The sequence below is a fragment of the Pogoniulus pusillus genome, chromosome 26 (assembly GCF_015220805.1).
Source record: "Pogoniulus pusillus isolate bPogPus1 chromosome 26, bPogPus1.pri, whole genome shotgun sequence".
Lineage (NCBI taxonomy): Eukaryota > Metazoa > Chordata > Aves > Piciformes > Lybiidae > Pogoniulus > Pogoniulus pusillus.
Window position 1 is genome coordinate 12949285 of NC_087289.1, and position 22239 is coordinate 12971523.

Sequence of the window (22239 nt, forward strand, 5' to 3'; positions counted from 1 at the left end):
CAGATCCACATTATGCAAACTACAGTTCCTCCTCAAGATCAAAAAAATCCATATGTGTTTCCACAGGCTCTCAACACAAATTGCCTGTCAGGGTAAAATCTTGCAAACTGTACTGTTACCAGGAAGGAAAATTACTGCCAGACAGATTATACAGTCAAGAAAAACTCTGTAAGTTAGTTTGTGCCTCCCAGCTCGAATACATATGGGATAAATGCAAATTTTTCAAATGAGACACAGCTCAGAGTATATAAATTTCAAACAGATAATGGTTTGCACTTATTAAAGCTTGGCTTATACCACAAACAGATATGCTTCTTTCCTGAAATGCCAGCTTGCCTGTAAATACCATGGGGGGTTTACCCCCTAAAGGAGCATCAGTCATAAGAAATGGTGTAGGCACCAAAACTGGAAGGGCTAGACTCGAAGCAAACAAGCTGAAAAAATATGATTGATTAAAAAATCATTAGCATGCCATGTAGTCCAGGTATCCTTTAAGGGAATGGCATGGGAGTTACTGCTTATTGGCAGATGCATAAATATCTGGTCTGGAACAACGAAATGGTGCACAGATCTATGGCTGCAACTAACTACAGGGTGGGTATAGATAGAGTTCTTCCTGAGAAATTAAATGTCACAAGAAAACCCTACAGCTCTCTGGCTCCTGAGCACCAATGAAAGGTTAGAGTTGGCAGTGGATAACAGGGTAATTTGTGTGAAAAGCTACTCGAAGCCTCCCTGCACACAGCTAGGTTGATTTGGATTTAGCTGCTTAAAGCACGGCAGTAAATCAGCAGGAAGAGTATATTGGTTCCTCCAGAGATTAAGTTTTGAATAAATAATAAGTTAGGAAGAAAACACAGAAGAGCCCAGATACAAAGATAAACAGAGGCATGTTTGGAGGGAACGAAGGTGGAAATGAGATGGGAAGATTTGCAGCAGAAGCAATATGTGTACTGGGGAGAGGACAGGGCTTCCTTTTGTGGCACAGCCGTGTACCCATTGAGTTTACATACCGAGAGGTGGATCCAAGACAGCTCTAACTCAGCTGGTACAGGAGTCCAGTCAGAACACTGAGGCAAATCCCCCACTGCCATGCTTCTCAGGATGTTCCCTTCCACTTACGCTAGGAGTTGTCCTGGTTTGAGTTATTATTGAGGCTAATTCTGTTCAGTGATTTGACTCCTCAGCTCACCCTCTGAACAGCACTTCCTGAGTTTCAGCGCATATTTTCACAGACAGTAGCTGCTTCCAGAAGTGAGAACACTGACAGGGTGAGTTCCTCACAAGGGCTGGGGGGGCAGAAAGGCTCTTGATCATGTGGAGGCCGAGGTTCACTACTAAAGTTGTGCCCTACTTTGGAGTGCAGTATGTCAGAGGTGGCACTTGCAGCGAGGAGCAGACAGGACAGGTGACCCTCAACTGACCAACAAGCGATTCCATCCCACGCACACCATCTCTAGGAGAAAGTGAAGGGATAACCAGAGCCAAGCCTCTTCAATGGCCAGTGTCCCAGGAGGACTCTGTCTGCTCTGCCTTTGATCCCCATCTGTGTGTTCCTGAATCAGTTCCAGAACCCAGCTCCTGAATCTAGTTCCCATCTGCTGCTGGGTCCAGTCTGGGCCTTCCCCAGTGCCTGCCCCCCAGTATCAGCAGTGACTGACGATGCCATCAGGGGTGGGGTTCCACAGTGATCTGTACCTCTTTGTCTCTATTTCATTGGATGATGTTTTTCATCCCAGTCGGTTTAGTTTCTTTCTCAACCCATCAGTCTTTCTCCCTTCTTCCTTTTCTCTTCCCATCGGGAAGGCAGAGGGGTTCGTGGAGGGCTTCTGTCACATTTCTAGTCCCAACCCGTGCCAGGAAGGCGATTCACACAAGCAATATGCACAAGAACACCAGCTCTAAGTTTCTGTTTTCACTGTGGAAGAAGTCTGTCCTTACTGTGGAGGAGGAGGAAAGAAGCGAAGTACACCTGGAACATTTGGAAGCTGAGAGAAGTCCTGTCAATGTGGTGCTGTACCTCAGCACCTGTAGAAGGCCTCTCTCACCCGGTGTCCTGTGTAGAGCAGCAGCACTGGGTCTAGCTGATGCAAAAGGCCTTTGAGGGTCACTTTTAAAGCCGGTGAGTGAAGAGGCTCTGAGCCTGGCCTGCCAGAGTGAGCTGGGAGGGACAAGGGCCTGGCTTTGCTGCTCTGCCGCCGCCGAGCCACCCACAGAACGGCCGCTGGGCTGCCCTGTGCCAACGAGTGACAGCTCCAGAAGGCGGTGCTGGCCTGGCGTCTGAGCTGAGCCCGGCGAGAACACGGTTCAGAGGCCCTGGCAGAGAAGCTGGGACCCAACACACCGCCCAGCCTCGGGGGCACAACAGCAGACGCCGTTTCCCCCCACACCTCGGCCGTATGGAATAGTCTGTCCCACATCCCACCCCCACGGCATCAAATGGACTCTCCTGCTCCCCGCCCGGTGGCGCACCGCACCTCGGCTACCATGGCAACGGCGGCCGTGCCCAGGGGAAGCGGGAGCCGGGAGCGGGGCCCTACCGAGCCGATTCCCCTCCACGGTAAGCCGCAGGGGCGCTGGGTCCGGCGGGACCTGCGGGCAGCGGCAGGAGCGCGGGGGCTCCCCTCAGGAGCTCAGGCTCCCGCCCGAGCAGGCGCGGCCCTGCCGGCACCTGCCGCCCCACACGAGGCCCCCGCCGGGCGCAGGTGAATGCGGCCCTGGGCTCTGCCTGGGACTGGCCTGGCCGCGGCCCCGTACAGTTCGTATCGCCGGTGGAGCACCTGGGTAAAACGACGCTTTGTTCACCAGTATGGTTAGATGGTCATAGTCCGCTTTAATGCCCTGATGCAGAGGCTTACATGCTTTCTTGCAAGAGGCGTGCTCCACCGAGATTGGTTACATAGAGAGGGTACAGGGTTACATGTGCGGCATGGATAGGGTAATATACCATAACAGTCTGAGGGTCAGCCGCCGGGGCTGGCTAACTCTGCCCACCTGCAGCTGGCACTCCACCCCCTGCAGCTGCATGTGGGGGGTGCTACCCAGCGCCTGGTATCTTAGCTCCCAAGACGGACTGAAGGACGCTCCCAGCACGGGTTGCTCATGGTTATCATTTGTGTCCTCTGCTAGCAGAATCTCTCCAACAAGTGTGGGTTTGTGCTCGCTCTGTGCGCTTTCTCGTTGTCCCCTCTGCTGGCTGGCTGGTGTTAGGTTACAGTTCTGGGCGCTTCCCTTCTTCGCTGTCCTTCCAGTCTGTCACAGTATCACAGTATCACCAAGGTTGGAAGAGACCTCACAGATCATCAAGTCCAACCCTTTACCACAGAGCTCAAGGCTAGACCATGGCACCAAGTGCCACGTCCAATCCTGCCTTGAACAGCTCCAGGGATGGCGACTCCACCACCTCGCCAGGCAGCCCATTCCAGTGTCCAATGACTCTCTCAGTGAAGAACTTTCTCCTCACCTCCAGCCTAAATCTCCCCTGGCGCAGCCTGAGGCTGTTAGGAGGAAGTTGTTGGCAGAGAGAGTGATTGGCATTGGAATGGGCTGCCCAGGGAGGTGGTGGAGGCACCGTCCCTGGTGGTGTTGAAGCAAAGCATGAATAAGGCACCCTTGAGAATCTGCTCCTAACAGCTAAAGTTTGTGGGTGTTCTTTTAAAGCAATGCTTTCCTTTTGGTTTTTTAAAATGTCTTATTTGCTTTTGCTAATTAGTGAAACATTAAAGTGTGTTGTTTGGAAGGACCAGAAGTCTCAGAATCTGAGCTGGTGGCATTAACAGCACCTGGCTAGAGAGCAATGCTGGCCAGATTCATTGTTACAATAAGAATTCTTCTTCCAAAGAAATAGTTTGGGTTGAATTACTGGTAAGTGGGTAGGACTCAGTCTAGCATGAAATCCGTGTTCATGGTTATGATAATTGGATATGAGCTATTACATATACAGTAGTATCCCTTTGGATTTAATAGGTTGATTGATGTGAGAAAGCTGTTGGAATTTACTCTGCTCTAGTTAAACTCCTGCAGCTTGAAATAAACTGCACCCAGTTGTCTTTTAAGACATAAACCTGTCTTTAAATTGATTAGGAAGAAATGTGAGCTAAGCTGAGATGCAGGGTATATCAAATCTGTGTCCATTTAGCTATGCAGGCTTTACAAGGAAGTTGACTTAAATTTCATTTAGCAGAAGCACCAGGTTTTGTTTCATTCAGTGGGGCAGTGTGTCTATTAGCAGCTTGGAAGAACCTGCCAGAATGATGAAAGTTGGTTACTAGTGTGTGGAGAAGAGCAGGCAGAAAGGCTGTAGATAATTAATACTGGTTTATTTACACTGATGAGTTGCTTTACTCTTTGTCTCACTGGAAGATTGTCTTATTAGAAAGAGAAGAGGGGTTTAACAAACAACAAGCACACAGAAAAAGGGAACTCATGTCTATATTTAAATTACAAATCTGGTTCCAAGTACAGAGTTTAGGTTTGCCACATTAGTCCTTGCACCTGGTGGCCTTCCCTGGCAGTCTTATGGGAAGCTGTGTGTGCTCACATCTGACATTTATGTCGGCACTGACATCCAGTTGCTTTTTAGGTGCTGTGGCACCAGGTGTTTTCACAGAATGGCTTGGCTTGGAAGGGACCTTAAAGGTCACCTAGTTCTGATCCCCCTGCCATAGGCAGGGACACATCCTACTAGACCAGGTTGCTCAAACAGTTCCTTGAACACTTCCAGGGAGGGGACATACACAACTTCTCTGGGCAACCTGTGCCAGTGTTAACTGTTTGGAATGTGGCACTGACAGGAATTATGCCTTATGTCTGGAAGAATTGGTTGGAGACTTTTTAACTGTATTAATGATTGTTTTCAGGTTTGTGTGTGAACAGGCAAATGGCTTTTGATATATTTCAAGTACTAAGCTTCTCCACGTCATTTCAGTTGGGTCATAGAATCAGTCACGGTTGGAAGGGACCACAAGGATCAGCCAGTTCCAACCCCCCCTGGCATGGGCAGGGACACCCTACCCTAGAGCAGACTGCCCATAGCCTCATCCAGCCTGACCTTAAACAAGGCAAGATTGGATGTGGCACTTGGTGCCATGGTCTAGCCTTGAGCTCTGTGGTAAAGGGCTGGACTTGATGATCTGTGAGGTCTCTTTCAACCTTGGTGATACTGTGATACTGTGATACCTCCAGGGATGGGGCCTCAACCATCTCCCTGGGCAACCCATTCCAGGCTCTCACCACTCTCATGCTCAACAACTTCCTCCTCATGTCCAGTCTGAATCTCCTCATCTCCAGCTTCGCTCCATTCCCCCTAGTCCTGTCACTCCCTAGTATCCTAAAAAATCCCTTCCTAGCTTTTTTGTATGCCCCCTTCAGATACTGGAAGGCCACCAGAAGGTGACCTCAGAGCCTTTGCCTCTCCAGCCTGCACAGCCCCAACTCTTTCAGTCTGTCCTCACAGCAGAGCTGCTGCAGCCCTCTGATCATCCTCATGGCTCTTCTCTGGACATGCTCCAGCATCTCCACATCCCTCTTGTCCCAGAGGTTGCAGAAGTGGATGTCAGGTCTTGCTTGCAGCTGGAATCTGACAGACAACAGTTGAAGGATTCTTTCCAAATGTCCTGTCAGCTCTAAGTCTCTGGACTATAGTTTTATTTTTCCCCTTTTCCACGTGCATCCAGCAGCACAAATAAATGGCCAGCCCTGGAGCTGGGCTTGAAATAGAGTGTTGGCATATTTCTTCCAGCAGCCTGCTTAGTCTGCATGGGGTTTACTGCAGACTAGAGCAGGGAGGGTAGGGATGTTAAGCTTCAGTTTGTGCTCCATGCTTATCTGTATGAACTTGTTTGTTGGAAGAGGGTTTTACAACCTAGAAGTGAAAAAAAATCTTTACCACTGTCTTGAAGTTTTGAGTAGGAAATGCTCTTTGTGTTCCCCTATTTTGTATCAATTTGTGTATGACAGAAAACATTCTTTTTAGCTCAGTTGAGGTGGTTTGACTTCATGGCCATTGATACCATTTTCTGCTTCTCTTTGCTTTCTCTGGGTCAAGACAGCAGTGTTTTATTTAACTGCTTTCATTGAACTTTAGGGAATTGCCCAAACAAAACAGACAAGTAAATCTCATTCCCCTGGCATGAGAAATGTAATTAAAAGGTTTTCTTTCAGTTAAATTTACTTTTTTGAGTTGCTCTTGGATTTTATTGGCACTTAATAGAAACAAGTTCTGTGCTATGTTTTCTCTCCTTCTGTACACTCATCTTTTGGGATTTGTAACAAGATTTTAGTGTCTTAATTTCAATTTAATTCCTATTTCAACAGATTGCTACCTGCAAGTCATTAAAATATCTTCCTTATATTGGGTGTCATGAACATCAATGATTTTGTAATACTTCCAGGCTCAAAAACTGGAACCTCTGTGAAATTGAAAGCCAAGTAAGTGCTTTTTATCTGGTGGTGATGGAGATGGGTTTAATATTTTTCAATGAGTTTTAATGCATGGTTAAGTGGAAGAGCTTCTTTGTGCAAGAGCAAGAAGAATCATGATGTTTCTTTTCTGGTATCTTCTCTTTACTTTTACCCTTAAACCTTCCATTTCTAAGGCTTTAATCTCCTTTGAGTGTAGCTCTGTATCTACCCTACAAACTTTGTAAACAAGTAAGACCAAGGCACTCACTGGGATAGTTTATTCTAATATAATTACACAACAAAGCTTTCTGAATATAGGCACAGCTCTATCTGTGTTTTGTTGACCACTCTAAGCTTATATTGGAGTAGCCATACCCCTGTCAGCATACTCCTCTGTAATCAGCAATTCTTTGGTCCAAGAAGCTTGTACTTGAGAGCTGTTTTATCTTCCTGGAAGGTAAAAGGGTGATGTACATTTAATGCCAAGTTGTTCAACTCTCTTTTTTTTTTCTTGCTACTTTAAACCTCTGTGTCTTCACTGTGGTTTTTGATGACTGTTTCATGACTTTAACTCCTTCAGAACTGTCAGAGAATTGCAGCTGGAGAAAGCACAGTTAGAAACAGAAAATGAAGAGATGGAGAAGAGATTAAGACAATTACAGTCAAACATGAGCAGAGAAAAAGAAGAGAGGAAGTAAGTTAAATTTCTCTTTCATAAAAAGGAATTCAATGAGGTGCTCCCTCTATACCTCCCCCTACCCCAGAGAGGATCTCTTGCAAAGTTTGGAATTCCCAGTGGTGTTCAGTGTCCTCTCCCCAATCTTTTTTCACAATTATAAACTTGCTACCCTATGATTTTCTTCTATTTAAACTCCCATGTGCCACTTTGAAGTTATTTTTTTAGTAAACTAACACATCCTTCCTGGCAGGATTATTCCTTCAGTGGCAGAGATCCCTTTTCTCACTTATTTCCTCTTCTCCCTTTTCCCCCTCTGTCTGGTTGGATTTGTCACCTTAGTTTTAAGGCAGAAGACAGAATATAGTTTCTCTTGCACTATTTCAGCCCTGTTTCTGAAGGTGCTCCTCTTTGATCCTGTTCTGTGTGCCTCTCTGTAACTATTCTGAAAGACATTTGTTGTATGATAGAAAACATGGCTTGGAAAGTAAACTTAATGGAGTGAAGCAAATGCTAGGGCTGAAGTTTAAATCTCAGGCACTCTCTGAGTGTTAGCAAATCTCTGCATCATTTGCTTCCATTTCAGTCTGACATACTTTGTCTCTTGTTACAGTGCCAGGAAAACCTGTCTCCTCTTTTTGCTTACAGAATATATCATTAGTAAATTCTTTCTTGCTCATGGTTTGCAGGGCATCAAGTGCTTATCATTGGAAATCTGGGCAGGCAAGACCAATGACCATTCAAGCCCAAGTTTTGTCACAAAGAAGAGAAAACAACAACAAGGTAGTAAACTGTTAGGATATTTGCCAGTAAAGCTATTTTAAAGCAAAGATGTTTAAAACTAGAGTTATGCTATGGAACATGGGAATTTAAATTCCTGTAAAAATAAAAGGTTCTGAGTAAAATCTCTGATGGTTTAGTTTTCCTTGCCAGGTTGATGGTTCCCTTTGAGCTGGAGGAACATCGAGTTCTATCCGATGCTCTGTTGGGTTTTAATTGTGGTAGATGGCAAATTACCACTGCTTCTACAGATTTAATATTCTAAGAGTCTAATTTGATAGTGATGAAAGTCATCAGGAGTCTGTCTTTCAACTGCCTGATGTGCACTGAGTCCAAATACAAGACATCACATCATATTTTGAGTACAAGTTCTCTATCTTCATAGATAAAAGCTATGAGAAAGGCACACACATAGTACAAAGTGTTTTCTTTAACTCAGTCACTGCACAATAGTGTTGCACTCACAGTGGAACTCCCATATGACTATGTGGTTCAATCATTGAATCAACCAGGTTGGAAGAGACCTCCAAGCTCATCCAGTCCAACCTATTACCCAGCCCTATCCAATCAACTAGACAATGGCACTAAGTGCCTCATCCAGGCTTTGCTTGAACACCTCCAGGAATGGCAGTTTCTTCCCACTCTCTTCTCTCTCCCCTCTTCCCCAACTTCTGCATATCTTACAATTTTTATTTTGGTGCTTCTGGATTTACTTCTGTAAGTACATAGGAAGACCAAGAATCCAATTTGCCACTTCATCCACAGTACTGGAAGAGTCCTACATTGATCCTCAAGGACTGATGCTAGCTGGCCAAGTGTTGGTCAAGTTCTCCTCAAAGAACTTGAGGCAAGGAACTACTGGAGAGAGTCCAGTGGAGGTTACAAAGATGCTGAGGGGACTGGAGCATCTCTCTGGTGAGGAAAAACTGAGAGATCTGGGGCTGTTCAGCATAGAGAAGATCAGCCTGTGAGGGGATCTTCTCAATGCCCATCAATAGCTACATGCCTGGGGTGAAGAGGTTGGGGCTAGACTTTTTCAGTTGTGCCCAGTGATAGGGCAAGAGGCAGTGGGCACAGATTAGAACACAGGAACATCCACATAAGTAAGTACAAGGAGAAGCTTCTTTCTTTTGAGGATGATGGAACTCTTAACTAGGTTTGCCCAAAGGCATTGTGGAGTCTCCCTCAGGAAAGATTCAACTCCTCCCTGAATGTGATCCTGGACAACCTGCTTTGGGTGACCCTGCTTTAGCAGGAGGCTTGGACTAGATGATCTCCAGAGGTCCTTTCAAATCCCCATCATTCTGTGATTCTGTGAAGAGTAGGTTAAACAGATATTTGAAGCATTCCCTTGGACAAGAACTGGACTCAGTCTAATGGGTAGAGACTGAATTTGGAGTGTTTTAAAATGTAGGTTAAGTTTATCAATTGACTTTTGTTCTATTATGTCCTTGCTTAGAACTAAAATGAAGGATGTTGAACTTTCCTGGTAAAACAGTGAAAGATTTGTTTTTATTGTGTACACAATAAATGACCCAAGGCCATTTTGCTTAAGCTCTCACAAAACATTAAGGATAAGACAGACATATGGGAATGGTAAAACTTGGTCAGATTTGTAAGTAGCTGAAGACTGGACCTTGTAGGGGGTGTTATCACTTCCCACTGCAATAACCTAGTCTTTAATATCTCATTCTCTGGTGAAATAAATTCATCATTTCAATAGCTTAGGCTCCAGTCCTTGAGGCTTTATACGTCATGGAAGTGAGCGTTAGGTACATCAGTCATCAAATAATGATCACAAGTGCTGCTGAAATACCACTTGCGATAACAGAGCTTATCTTCTTTACTTGTTCTGTGAATTGGTACAAAATATCTGTAGGGGATCTCCAAATCCAAACTAATTCAACTTAGAGACACTTCCTCATGCTTTCAGCAGACATGGATGTGTCTGGAGAAGCATGCAAGTTAGACTGAGCAGGACATAAAAAGAGAGCTTTCTCTTACCACTTTTGTTTCTGGGAACCATACTGTGTATGCTATGTTGGAATGAGAGCTGGTAGTTAAGGAAGACCATTTGAAAATGGCTCATCTGACACATACGTAAGTTTGGAGAGGAAAACCAGACAATGACAGCTCCAGTCTAAGCCATTGCAGCAGGTATTTGAAGTCTTTTGAAGCAGAAGCAGTTGGGTGTGAAGGTTTTTTTTTTTTTGCCAACTCCATTTCAATAGAATTGCCTACTTGTCAGTGAGCAGAAGAGAGGAGCAGAATGAAAAGGTTTTTTCTAACCTGCCTCTTTCCCCTTCTCTGAGACAAGTAGCTCAGTGCTGTTGCTACTTCAATGACTTCAGATAACAGCTGTGAAGACAAAGGAGAGGACGAGTGGGGCAGAATTTTTCAAAGAGCAAGATTGGAATGACTGCAAGTAGATAAGAATGAGGAGCAAGAGTGAGGACATGAGATGGAATCTGTTTGCAGGGGAAAACTGAGGAGCAAAGATGTTGAAAATTGTTACTTGCTGGGGTGCTAGATCATGGAAGACTAATAAGGAGAAGCAGAAGGAAAACAAACTAACACCTCCCCCTGCACAAACTGTAGATAGATATATGTGCAGTAGACTTCAAGTTGCCATCCCTGGAGGTGTCCAAGAAAAGCCTGGATGAGACAGTGCCATGGTCTAGTTGACTGGATGGGGCTGGGTGATAGGTTGGACTGGATGAGCTTGGAGGTCTCTTCCAACCTGCTTGATTCTATGATTATGAAAGTTTTGCAGGTCTGTACTTGAGGAAAACACTTGCTGGGCAAACAAGGACAGTGTCATTTCATGAGTGAAGAGGGAAACTGCTCGTGGATTGAGTGAGGAAAACACTGGGCAAACAAGGACAGTCTCATTTCATGAGTGAGGGGGGAAACTGCTCATGGATTTAGTGAGGAAAACACTGGGCAAACAAGGACAGTGTCATTTCATGAGTGGGGAGAGATGCTGCTCATGGATTGAGTGAGGAAAACACTGGGCAAACAAGGACAGTGTCATTTCATGAGTGAGGGGGGAAACTGCTCATGGATTTAGTGAGGAAAACACTGGGCAAACAAGGACAGTGTCATTTCCTGAGTGGGGAGAGATGCTGCTCATGGATTGAGTGAGGAAAACACTGGGCAAACAAGGACAGTGTCATTTCATGAGTGGGGAGAGATGCTGCTCATGGATTGAGTGAGGAAAACACTGGGCAAACAAGGACAGTGTCATTTCATGAGTGGGGAGAGACGCTGCTCATGGATTTAGTGAGGAAAACACTGGGCAAACAAGGACAGTGTCATTTCATGAGTGGGGAGGGATACTGCTCATGGATTTAGTGAGGAAAACACTGGGCAAACAAGGACAGTGTCATTTCATGAGTGGGGAGAGATGCTGCTCATGGATTTAGTGAGGAAAACACTGGGCAAACAAGGACAGTGTCATTTCATGAGTGGGGAGAGATGCAGCTTATGGATTTAGTGGCTGTCAGGAGCAATGCATGTAGCTTTCTCTTTAAATGCATGCTGAGCTAGAAACATTTCTTTCCTAGAAACAATGACTTTTAATTCTCTAAAAATTAGTCTTGTATTAATTTTATTTATGTGCCTATGTAAATATTTTTTCCATGTAGGTTTCTTCAGGAAAAGTGACGTTGCAAATACTCAAAGAACGGATTCAAGGTAAAGATGCCTTTCTTGGTTGATTCTGTGATTCTTAACTAAATAAACAAAATCACAAAGTTAAGAGTATCTGATTCTGGAAGTTGCTATAATTAAGCTGTAAGGAAATCAGACAGAAGTACTCAGTAGGTTGGGGGGTTTGTGTTTGTTTTTTATCAGAGCCAGCAAAGGAACGACTTAAGCATGAGGTGACAAATGCTGTAGCTCATAAGAAGGGTCAAGGGAAGAAGATAGCACCTGGACTACGTGAAATTAAGAGTGCACTGCTGGTAAGTAAATGGGTTTAAAAATCACTCTATAAACCAGAATATAATGTGTTAACATAGCAGCTTACCTTAGCTTTCTCCATGTCAGCTTCCTGCACCATGCAGCTGTATTCTGGCAGTCTGTGGCAGTTCACAGAATCACAGAATTAACCAGGTTGGAGAAGACCTTTAGCATCATCAATTCCAACCTACCACCTAACCCTACTAATTAACTAACCCATGGCACTAAGTGCCTCATCCAGCCTCTTTCTAAACAGTTGTTACTTGTTGCCTCTGCCTTTCTGTAAAAAGAACCATTTGATGGCAGTGTGAGAAATGATAAAGTCAGGAAGCTTGTTTGAACTTTCTGGTTTAGCTTTTCTGGTGAATTGAAGCTATTTTCATACCTTATGTTTGCAGTTTGTTCTGCTGGGAAAATAAAGCTTCTCTGAGATGGGCAACTTGAGCTGCCATATTAACTATTAGACGTGCAGCAGCTTAAAAAGAGGGGAAAAAAACCTATTTGAGATTATTTTTATCCTGATTTATTTAAATATCTTGCTGGACTTGAAATTAAAGTAGCAGAGCTTTTTTAAAAACCTGTTTCCCAAAAATATTGCTGATACCCACTTCAATTCTAGGATTTCTTGCTGTGATAACTACCTAGTGCACAGCTCTGTTATCAGAACTGTGTTCAGTGTGATTCTTTAAGCTGTATTTTTATCAATTTGCTCTGCAGGTGAATGTGACTGAAGAAGACAGATCTCTTGCCTAACTATAGAATACTACTAGATGATTATCATAGGGGTTATCATAGAATCAACCAGGTTGGAAGAGACCTCCAGGATCATCCAGTCCAACCTAGCACCCAGCCCTATCCAGTCAACCAGACCGTGGCACTAAATGCCTCATCCAGGCTTTTTCTTCAATACCTCCAGGGACGGTGCCACCACCACCTCCCTGGGCAGCCCATTCCAATGCCAATCACTCTCTCTGCCAACAGCTTCCTCCTCACATCCAGCCTATACTTCCCCCGGCACAACTTGAGACTGTGTCCCCTTGTTCTGTTGCTGGTTGCCTGGCAGAAGAGGCCAACCCCCACCTGGCTACAGTGTCCCTTCAGGTCGTTGTAGACAGCAATAAGGCCTGCCCTGAGCCTCCAGGCTGCACACTGCCAGCTCCCTCAGCTCTCCTCATAGGGTTTGTGTTCCAGGCCCTTCACCAGCTTTGTCACCCTTCTCTGGACACATTCCAGCACCTCAACATCTCTCCTGAATTGAGGAGCCCAGAACTGGACACAGCACTCAAGGTGTGGCCTGACCAGTGCTGAGTCCAGGGGCAGAATAACCTCCTTTGTCCTACTGGCCACACTGTTCCTGATCCAGGCCAGGATGCCATTGGCTCTCTTGGCCACCTGGGCACACTGCTGGCTTACCTGCAGCCTACTATCTATCAGTACCCCCAGGTCCCTTTCCTCCTGGCTGCTTTCCAGCCACTCAGTCCCCAGCCTGTAGCACTGCTTGGGGTTGTTGTGGCCAAAGTGCAGAACCCTGCACTTGGTGGTTTCAGGCAAATAGGATAAAACTGAGCTGTCCATGAATATTTTGTCATTTAAAATACTTAGTAGCATCAGGACACGTTTTTAATTCTGATTGCTTTCTGAGCTAGTCCTTGCTGGCTATGTTAGAGTGGAAATTAGTATTAGCATGAGGTGATTTATATATCTTTTTAAAGACTGCTTAACTTTTAGCAAGTATAAATAGGAAACTTAGCTTCCAAAATACAGTATTTGATATTTTTCAAGTAACTTGCACAAATAGAGGTCCACTGGTGAAAAAGAAAGTAGTATTTTTAATCTAAAAATGCAGTTATGTCTCTTAGAAAAAGATCATTACCTTCCTACCCTGGAACACACCTTGTGATGTATTTGTATTGATTTAGGGAAAATTAAACCAGTTGGAGCTAAAACTCAAACCAAAAGGAGTAGGTATTTATGGGGTGGGGGTCTTTTAAATGGTTTTCCTTAGGAGGGTTAAAAAACCCTGGGGATTTCAAATCTCTCTTAAGAAAATCATGGTACTAAAACCATTCTTGGTTTTTGTTGGCTTGGATTTGTTAGGGTTTTTGGTTTGTTTGTTTGGGATTTAGTTTGTTGTGTTTTGGGGGTTGGTTCTTGAGGGGGTGGGTGGGTTGCTTGGTTGGTTTTCTTTGATTCTTTCAGCTGCAGAGAGCATTTCTGCTCATTTGATTGGTTGTTTTGTTGTTGGCTTTTCCTCGCTTTCTGCACCCCACCCCCCGTTTCGTTAGTGCTCACCTAAACATTAGTACCCTGTTTGTGTGACTAAATCCTCAGCCGTGCAAAGGGTGTGCGTTTTTGTTCTCCTGCGAGCTTTTGATGTGTAACCCCACCTGCACGGTAAATCCCCATCTTTATACCAGGCATAGCTAGTTTTTTCTGGGAGGGGAGCACTCCCCGGGCCAGGGGCCCTGCGGTGAGTGTGCTATGAGTTGGCTGTCTCCGGTGCGAGCACCCAGCCAGGTGCGCTTTGCCTCCGCCGAAACTGTGCCCGGTGCGGGCAGCGCTGCTCGGCCGAGGCGAGCCGCCAGGCGGCGCTGCGCCCTCACGTTAGACGTGCCCGCAGCGGCTGCCGGGCTCTGCTCCTGCCTCGGACCCCTGCCCCGGGCACAGACTAAGCGCGGAATGTCAGTCTGGGCCCCTCAAGTCAAGAGAGATGTTGAGGTGCTGGAAGGTGTCCAGAGAAGGGCAACAAAGCTGGTGAAGGGCCTGGAGCACAAACCCTATGAGGAGAGGCTGAGGGAGCTGGCAGTGTGCAGCCTGCAGAAGGGGAGGCTCAGGGCAGACCTCATTGCTGTCTACAACTATCTGAAGGGAGGCTGTAGCCAGGTGGGGTTGGTCTTTTCTCCCAGGCCACCAGCAACAGAACAAGGGGACACAGGCTCAAGTTGTGCTGGAGTAGGTATAGGCTGGATGTTAGGAGGAAGTTGTTGGCAGAGAGAGTGATTGGCATTGGAATGGGCTGCCCAGGGAGGTGGTGCAGGCAGCATCTCTGGAGGAGTTCAAGAAAAGCCTGGATGAGGCACTTAGTGCCATGGTCTGGTTGACTGGATAGGACTGGGTGCTAGGTTGGACTGGATGAGCTTGGAGGTCTCTTCCAACCTGGTTGATTCTATGATTCTGTGATCACTATTTCCAGGCAGGTTTGGAACCTCTCCAGAGAATGAGACTCCAGAGCCTCTCTGGGCAGCCTGCTGCAGGGCTCCAGCACCCTCACCTGTGTTCAGATTTGTGCCTGTTGCCCCTTTTCGTATCACAGGGCAGCACTAAAATCAGCACAACCCCATCCTCATGACCATCACCCCTTAGCCCCTCCTGTGTAGTACCTACTGGAACATGCAGATTGTGGGATTTTTGCTCACACACTTGTACACTATTGAGTATTGAACTGATTCTGTGCTTGTGTGCTTGTGTCACTTCAATATGCACTCACCTACCGCTTATAATATGCTGTTTGGTGAAATATTTGGGTATGTTTACCATGCCAGTGGCATCCTGGCCTGCATCAGGAATGGTGTGGTCAGCAGGAGCAGGGAGGTCATTCTGCCCCTGTACTCTGCACTGGTTAGACCACACCTTGAGTACTGTGTTCAGTTCTGGGGCCCCCAGTTTAGGAAGGACATTGAGATGCTTGAGCGTGTCCAGAGAAGGGTGACGAGGCTGGGGAGAGGCCTTGAGCACAGCCCTACGAGGAGAGGCTGAGGGAGCTGGGATTGGTTAGCCTGGAGGAGAGGAGGCTCAGGGGAGACCTTATTGCTGTCTACAACTACCTGAGGGGTGATTGTGGCCAGGGAGAGGTTGGTCTCTTCTCTCAGGTGGCCAGCACCAGAACAAGAGGACACAGCCTCAGGCTGTGCCAGGAGAGATTTAGGCTGGAGGTGAGGAGAAAGTTCTTCCCTGAGAGAGTCATTGGACACTGGAATGGGCTGCCCGGGGAGGTGGTGGAGTCGCCGTCCCTGGAGCTGTTCAAGGCAGGATTGGACGTGGCACTTGGTGCCATGGTCTAGCCTTGAGCTCTGTGGTAAAGGGTTGGACTTGATGATCTGTGAGGTCTCTTCCAACCCTGATGATATTGTGATACTGTGATAAATTAATGGTTTCTTAATGGTTCTTTAACAGACAGAAGCCAATAGGCACGTTGGAAACCTGGAAGTCATTGATAACTTCAGCAAGAAAGAGAATCTGAGTGGATCGAAAATTACTCGTGAGCAGAAGAAAGCAAAGGTCACACCAGACAAGTTTTCATCTCTGCTAGTGTCAGTAGGCAGTGATGAGGTAGTGCATGCTTCAAACTAAAAATAATTCTTTTTCTTATTAAAGGACACCTTAGGTAGTGTGGCCTTAGGTTTTACCTCAGCATGTCAGTAAGCAATCAGGCCATCAGACTTGCACAGCCTGCTGTTCATGTCTGCCAACACCGTATCCATGCCTTATAGGGCACGTGGGCTGTCCATGGCTACTGCTTTCTGCCTGCTAAAAACACTTAAATGAAAGGAATTTTTTTGTGTGTGCTTACACAAGCTTCTTGTTGTGTTTTGTTATTTTCATAGAATCAGTTGGGGTTGGAAGGGACCACAAGGATCATCTAGTTCCAACCCCCCTGCCATGGGCACAGACACCTCACACTAGATCAGGCTGTCTAGAGCCTCATCCAGCCTGGCCTTAAACACCTCCAGGGATGGAGCTTCCATCACCTCCCTAGGCAGCATGCTCCAGAGTCTTACCACCTTCATGCTGAAGAACTTCTTCCTAACATCCAGTCTGAATGTATCCATTTCTAGCTTTGTTCAGTCCTATCACTTCCTCTTGGTATAGCATTTAGTTGTGAGACAGGACACATGAATGTGAGCCATTGGAATGGCTGCCCAGGGAGGTGTTCAAGAAAAGCCTGGATGAGGCACTTAGTGCCATGGTCTGGCTGATTGGACAGGGCTGGGTGCTAGGTTGGAGTGGATGATCTTGGAGGTCTCTCCAACCTGGTTGATTCTATGAAACTGAGTGATCTCAATTACCAGGATAGCTAGCCTAAGCCCAGTGCTGCAGTTCCAGCATAGTGGGGGTTGAAAGAGACCTCTCGGGATCATCCTGTCCAAACTCCCTGCTAAAGCAGAACACCCACAGCAGCTCACCCAGCATCACAATGTCCAGGCAAGTTTGCAGTCTTGCTGGAAAAAGATGCCATAACCTCTCTGAGCAGCCAGCTCCAGGGCTCCAGCACCCTCACACCAAAGACTTTTTACCTTCTGTTCAGATTAAACCTCCTGGGCTCCAGTTTGGGTCCATTGTCCCTCATCCTGTCGCTGGGTGTCACTAACAAGAGTCTGGCCACTTAAATGTCATTGCATATAACTGGGGAGAGGATTATTATCAGCAATGCTACATTAATTATGTTGTGGGACTGATTTAGGAGCCATCCTCTGAATCAACTTGCCTGAGCCTTGAAAATCAGGACAAAGGATTATTACTAAATGGTGCATTTAATGAGGAGGAATCTGCAAGGTCTTTTCAGGAAGCTTTGCTTCAGTGGAGAAGAGGTAATCGTGATCACAGAGAACATCCACATGCAGGTGAGGTCCTATCAGGTATGATTATTTTTTTATTCCATGGGTTAGTGACATTTTCAAAGCCTTAGGAGCCATTTTAGTGGAGCAGCAGATTTCTAGTTAGTGAAGGTAGATCTACTGAATGCTTCTTCTTACCTGTTATGTGTTCCTCTATAAATTAGCACCAACCACTGATGTGCAGATTAGTGTTTACCTCAGCTCTTGTCATGAACTCTGCTGCTGGTTGGATTGCTCAGCTTTGTCCTTCTCTGTGCCAGACTTCAGTGTAAGCTGTAATACTCAAGCATAAGGTCATAGCTTTTAACTGAGACAAGGAATGTGCATGGCTTAGGATTTTGTGTGTTGTATCCAAGCACCTTTTCTGCTTTTCTTCCATAGGATCTTAATGTTGCTTTGTCCCATGGAAAAGATGCAATCAGATGAAATATCTGTGGAAAGATATGAAAAAAAACCTCTTGTCTGATTTTTTTTTCTTCTTTCCTATCACATGGGGAGAATTTTATCTGTGGAGTTATGGATTTCCCCCCTCTCCACTATCCGTTATCCCCCAAGCTGTTGTGATGGATTATGCAAAATGAATAATCTGTATTAATTTTGATATCCAGGTGAAGATTTGATGATTGTTAATAACTATGAGAACTGTTTATTAACATTAAAACTTGCCAAGAAAAAACTTATTCACAAGGTTCAAAATGCAGTTTGGAAAGCTGTGCAGGGTGCAGGCAAAACCAGAGCACTCATTTCTTAAAGTGGCACACACAAATATTATACTGGGAGAGGCTTTTAACTGTTTACTCTCAAAGAATAAATCAGACAGTACCCAGAGCAAATGGAGGGGTTGCTGCTGGATTTCCCCAGGCTCTTTTCTCAGGAAGCTGGGAGTCTATAGCATAGTCTCTGACCTGGTCCTCTGGATGATCTGTGTATCTCCAGGACTTCCTTGCAGAGGGGCAAGCAGGATGCAATGCAGTGTGTGGTCTTGGCACAATGTCAGGCTGGCTATGCAGGCTGATTGCGTGCAGGCCTTTAGAGCCTGTTCCTGGGAAGCTCTCCAGGAAAATTCAGGATGCAAATGAGGCAGCAGCAGCCCCTGTGCTACCTGCTTATCCCTTCTATCAGTATCTGGCTTGAGAGTAATGGGGCATTTGATATAGATTAGCCAATCAGAACAGCACTTTGCCAAGCTTCACCATATGAGGTGAAGCCAGAGCTTTCACCCTCCCCTCCCACAGTTGCTTCCCCCAGCACAGAGGGGAGGGGGAGCATGTCTGTGCAAGCCATGGCATGGATAAGCCTATGTTTGGCCTATCAGGCCTACCACCACAGCTGTAATCAGTGAGGTTTTTACTGGCTACTCCCACTGCTGATGGACTTGTGTAATGATAATTCAGTGGCCATTTCAATTCTGGAATTAAGCAGAGACTTAGCTAGGCTTAGCCTGCTGATGTGACATTGATTCAAAAATAATGCAGTTAAATAGCTATTCAGACTTCTAAACTTCCTATTTAAATTGTTTTAAATAACAACTCCATCAGAGTCTGTGGGAATTTGTGAGGTACAGACCAGTCCTACTGTTACAAAGGAACCGATCCAGATCGAATTCAAGAAGGATGGCCTGAGCTACATGGAGAAACTCTTGCTTAAGAAATACAGAAGGTACTGTTGAAATTGCTGGTATTGATGAAAGAAGTAAAAAAATACTGAATAGCATAAAGAAAAAATCTACTGAAGCCCAAGGATCAGTGCTGGGCCCAGTCCTGTTCAATATCTTTATTGATGATCTGGATGAGGGGATTGAGTCCAGCATCAGTAAGTTTGCAAATGACACCAAGCTAGGAGCAGGTGTTGATCTGTTGGAAGGTAGGAGAGCCCTGCAGAGGGACCTGGACAGGCTGGATGGGTGGGCAGAGGCCAACAGGATGAGGTTGAACAAGGCCAAGTGCAGGGTTCTGCACTTTGGCCACAACAACCCCAAGCAGCACTACAGGCTGGGGACTGAGTGGCTGGAAAGCAGCCAGGAGGAAAGGGACCTGGGGGTACTGATAGATAGTAGCTGAAGATGAGGCAGCAGTGTGCCCAGGTGGCCAAGAGAGCCAATGGCATCCTGGCCTGGATCAGGAACAGTGTGGCCAGTAGGACAAGGGAGGTTATTCTTCCCCTGTACTTAGCACTGCTCAGGCCACACCTTGAGTACTGTGTCCAGTTCTGGGCCCCTCAATTCAAGAGAGATGTTGAGGTGCTGGAACATGTCCAGAGAAGGACGACAAAGCTCGTGAAGGGCCTGGAGCACAGCCCTATGAGGAGAGGCTGAGGGAGCTGGGGGTGTGCAGCCTGCAGAAGAGGAGGCTCAGAGGTGACCTCATTGCTGTCTACAACTCCCTGAAGGGAGGCTGTAGCCAGGTGGGGTTGGTGCCTTCTGCCAGGCAAGCAGCAACAGAACAAGGGGACACAATCTCAAGTTGTGCCGGGGTAGGTCTAGGCTGGATGTTAGGAGGAAGTTGTTGGCAGAGAGAGTGATTGGCATTGGAATGGGCTGCCCAGGGAGGTGGAGTCACCATCCCTGGAGGTGTCCAAGAAAAGCCTGGATGAGACAGTGCCATGGTCTAGTTGACTGGATAGAGCTGGGTGCTAGCTTGGACTGGATGATCTTGGAGGTCTCTTCCAACCTGGTTGATTCTATGATTCTTTAAAGTATTAGCTATAGTATCAAGAGTTAAGGTGGCTGTACAGAGAGTGCTTTGGTTGAACAACATAACCATCAGAAACAGATTGCATGACTTAAAACTTCACAATTACTGCAGAGGTAGTATTTGGAGGCGTTAATTTTTCCATCAGTGTAATGTGGAACTGAAAGACTGATGGTGATACTTGGTGGATCTGGGGACATTTCCTACAGGAGTTTTATGGATGCTTTCAGGATACTTTCATAAACATTACAGAGTCATTCTGTTAGTCCAGAGGTGTGAGGTCACCTCAATGAAGTCATAGAATCATAGAAGTGTCAAGGTTGGAAGGGACCTCAAGGATCATCTGGTTCCAGCCTCCCTGCCATGGACAGGGACACTTTCCACTAGATGAGGTTGCTCAGAGCTACATCCAGCCTGGCTTTAAAAACTTCCAGGCATGGGGTTTCTACCACCACCTCTTTGAGCAACCTGTTCCAGTCTTTCACCACCCTTATGGTAAAGAACTTCTTCCTAAAGTTTAATCTAAACCTCCCCTCCTCTAGCTTGGATCCATTCCCCCTCACCCCAGTCCTAACACTTGCCTGGCATCCTATACAGTCCCTCAGCAGCTTTCTTGTAGCCCCTTTCAGATACTGGAAGGCCATAATAAGGTCTCCTCAAAACCTTCTCTTCTCCAAAATGAACAACCCCAACTCTCTCAGTGTGGCTGCTTTTCAGCAGCAGTTAGTGCTGCTACACTAAACAATGTGGTGTCTTGTGGGGTTTTTTGGTAATGATTGTAATATTTTGTACATAAAATATCACTTGAATTAAATTCTTATATATAGAAAAGAGAATTTATGGATCTATAAAAAATGGCACTTTAAGATTGCTTGCTTTGCCTTTTTTTAGAACTCCTGTTGATCAAATTTCTGATAGTTGCATTAAAGATTTAAGGCCTGTGCAAACAGTGAGTGTCCATCAGACTGTGACTGGAGAAGAAGAAGGAGATGATGATGATGATGATAATGTCATGAATGACTTAACAGGTACAATAAATTCCTGTCCGTTGACCCTAACTACTACTGATTTTTCTTTTGCTGTGACTGCTGAACAGTTGCATCCTTAAGCAGTTTCTGCTTAAAGTAAAAATAATAACAGAAGGAATTTATGATGTTACGTAATATAAATGAGAATATAAGTGACTGTTGAACAGGAAAAAATGAAATGCATCAAATCAACTCTACTTTGTAGCTGAAGAGGTGAAGAGAGGCTGGACATCTGTTTTCAGAAGAGGAGTGCCCAACATTGCATCTGAAAGAGCAGAGTCCTCTTTGAAAATTGAGCTCCTCGATGATGTGAGTATATAACAAAGGACTTTGCCAGTCTTCACAGTGAGCTGAAGTGATTTGTTTAAATATTGAGCTGTTAAATATTTAAAGTAGCAACAGTTAACTAATTGCTAATTAAAACCAATAAATTACTGGGGCATTGTTTAGCTTTCCCATACAAATGTGGAAAATTTATCTTTCCAAATTTCCCTTCCATTTTTTTTCCTGGTTATGTCCAGAGACTCTTAAAAATGCACCAAAATAAATTCTGCAGGCTTGTAATCACTTGAATTAATGTTTTTGGGTTTAATTAATTTTGATCTGTTGCCAAAATGCTTTTCTTTGGTTTGTTTTTTTTTCTTTTAATCAGTCTTATGGCGATGACTTGGAAGAATCATCTGACATTTTGGTGAGAAAATGTAGTAGGTTCCTTCTAAGGGACTGGGATGAAATCCAGATGGATGAGGAGGAAGATACTCTGAAGGATAAGCAACAGGTTCTTGCCCTGCATTGAACATGTAAAGAACTTAATGCAATTGCCCATTTGTTTATCATACAGAACAAAGAAGCAAAACAAAGCAGTGTCTTGAGAGTTCTGGTCATGGTGATATTTATTAAGGATTATTTTGTGAGACTGGCAATAAAAATTCTTAAACTCCTTGATTCTGGCTTCTTATTATGATTAGGAAGGAAGAGAATAAAAGAAAATGGATCTCAGGCTACTATTTTTCACCTGCTTCGGGTCAGTGTCAGTGAGAAGTCTGTTCTCGTTCTGCACTGTAGTTTTTACTCTTCTGAGAGTG

General features: G+C 45.4%; 1 protein-coding gene across 2 annotated transcripts; it reads left to right on the top strand.

The window, feature by feature from the left end:
• The first annotated feature begins 2302 nt into the window (after positions 1–2302).
• ZBBX (zinc finger B-box domain containing) lies at positions 2303–22099 on the top strand. 2 transcript variants are annotated; one of them, XM_064165046.1, is made up of 12 exons: positions 2304–2560; positions 6316–6429; positions 6983–7096; positions 7768–7861; positions 11506–11554; positions 11714–11823; positions 15995–16150; positions 17283–17442; positions 18975–19095; positions 21018–21154; positions 21360–21463; positions 21807–22099. In XM_064165046.1, exons 2-12 carry the CDS (start codon positions 6362–6364, stop codon positions 21948–21950), a joined length of 1257 nt encoding a protein of 418 aa, XP_064021116.1. In that variant the 5' UTR covers positions 2304–2560; positions 6316–6361; the 3' UTR covers positions 21951–22099. The 2 variants fall into 2 exon arrangements, with proteins under 2 accessions (XP_064021117.1, XP_064021116.1); XM_064165047.1 differs by lacking the exon at positions 15995–16150 and having other exon boundaries at positions 2303–2560.
• The last annotated feature ends 140 nt before the right edge of the window (positions 22100–22239 follow it).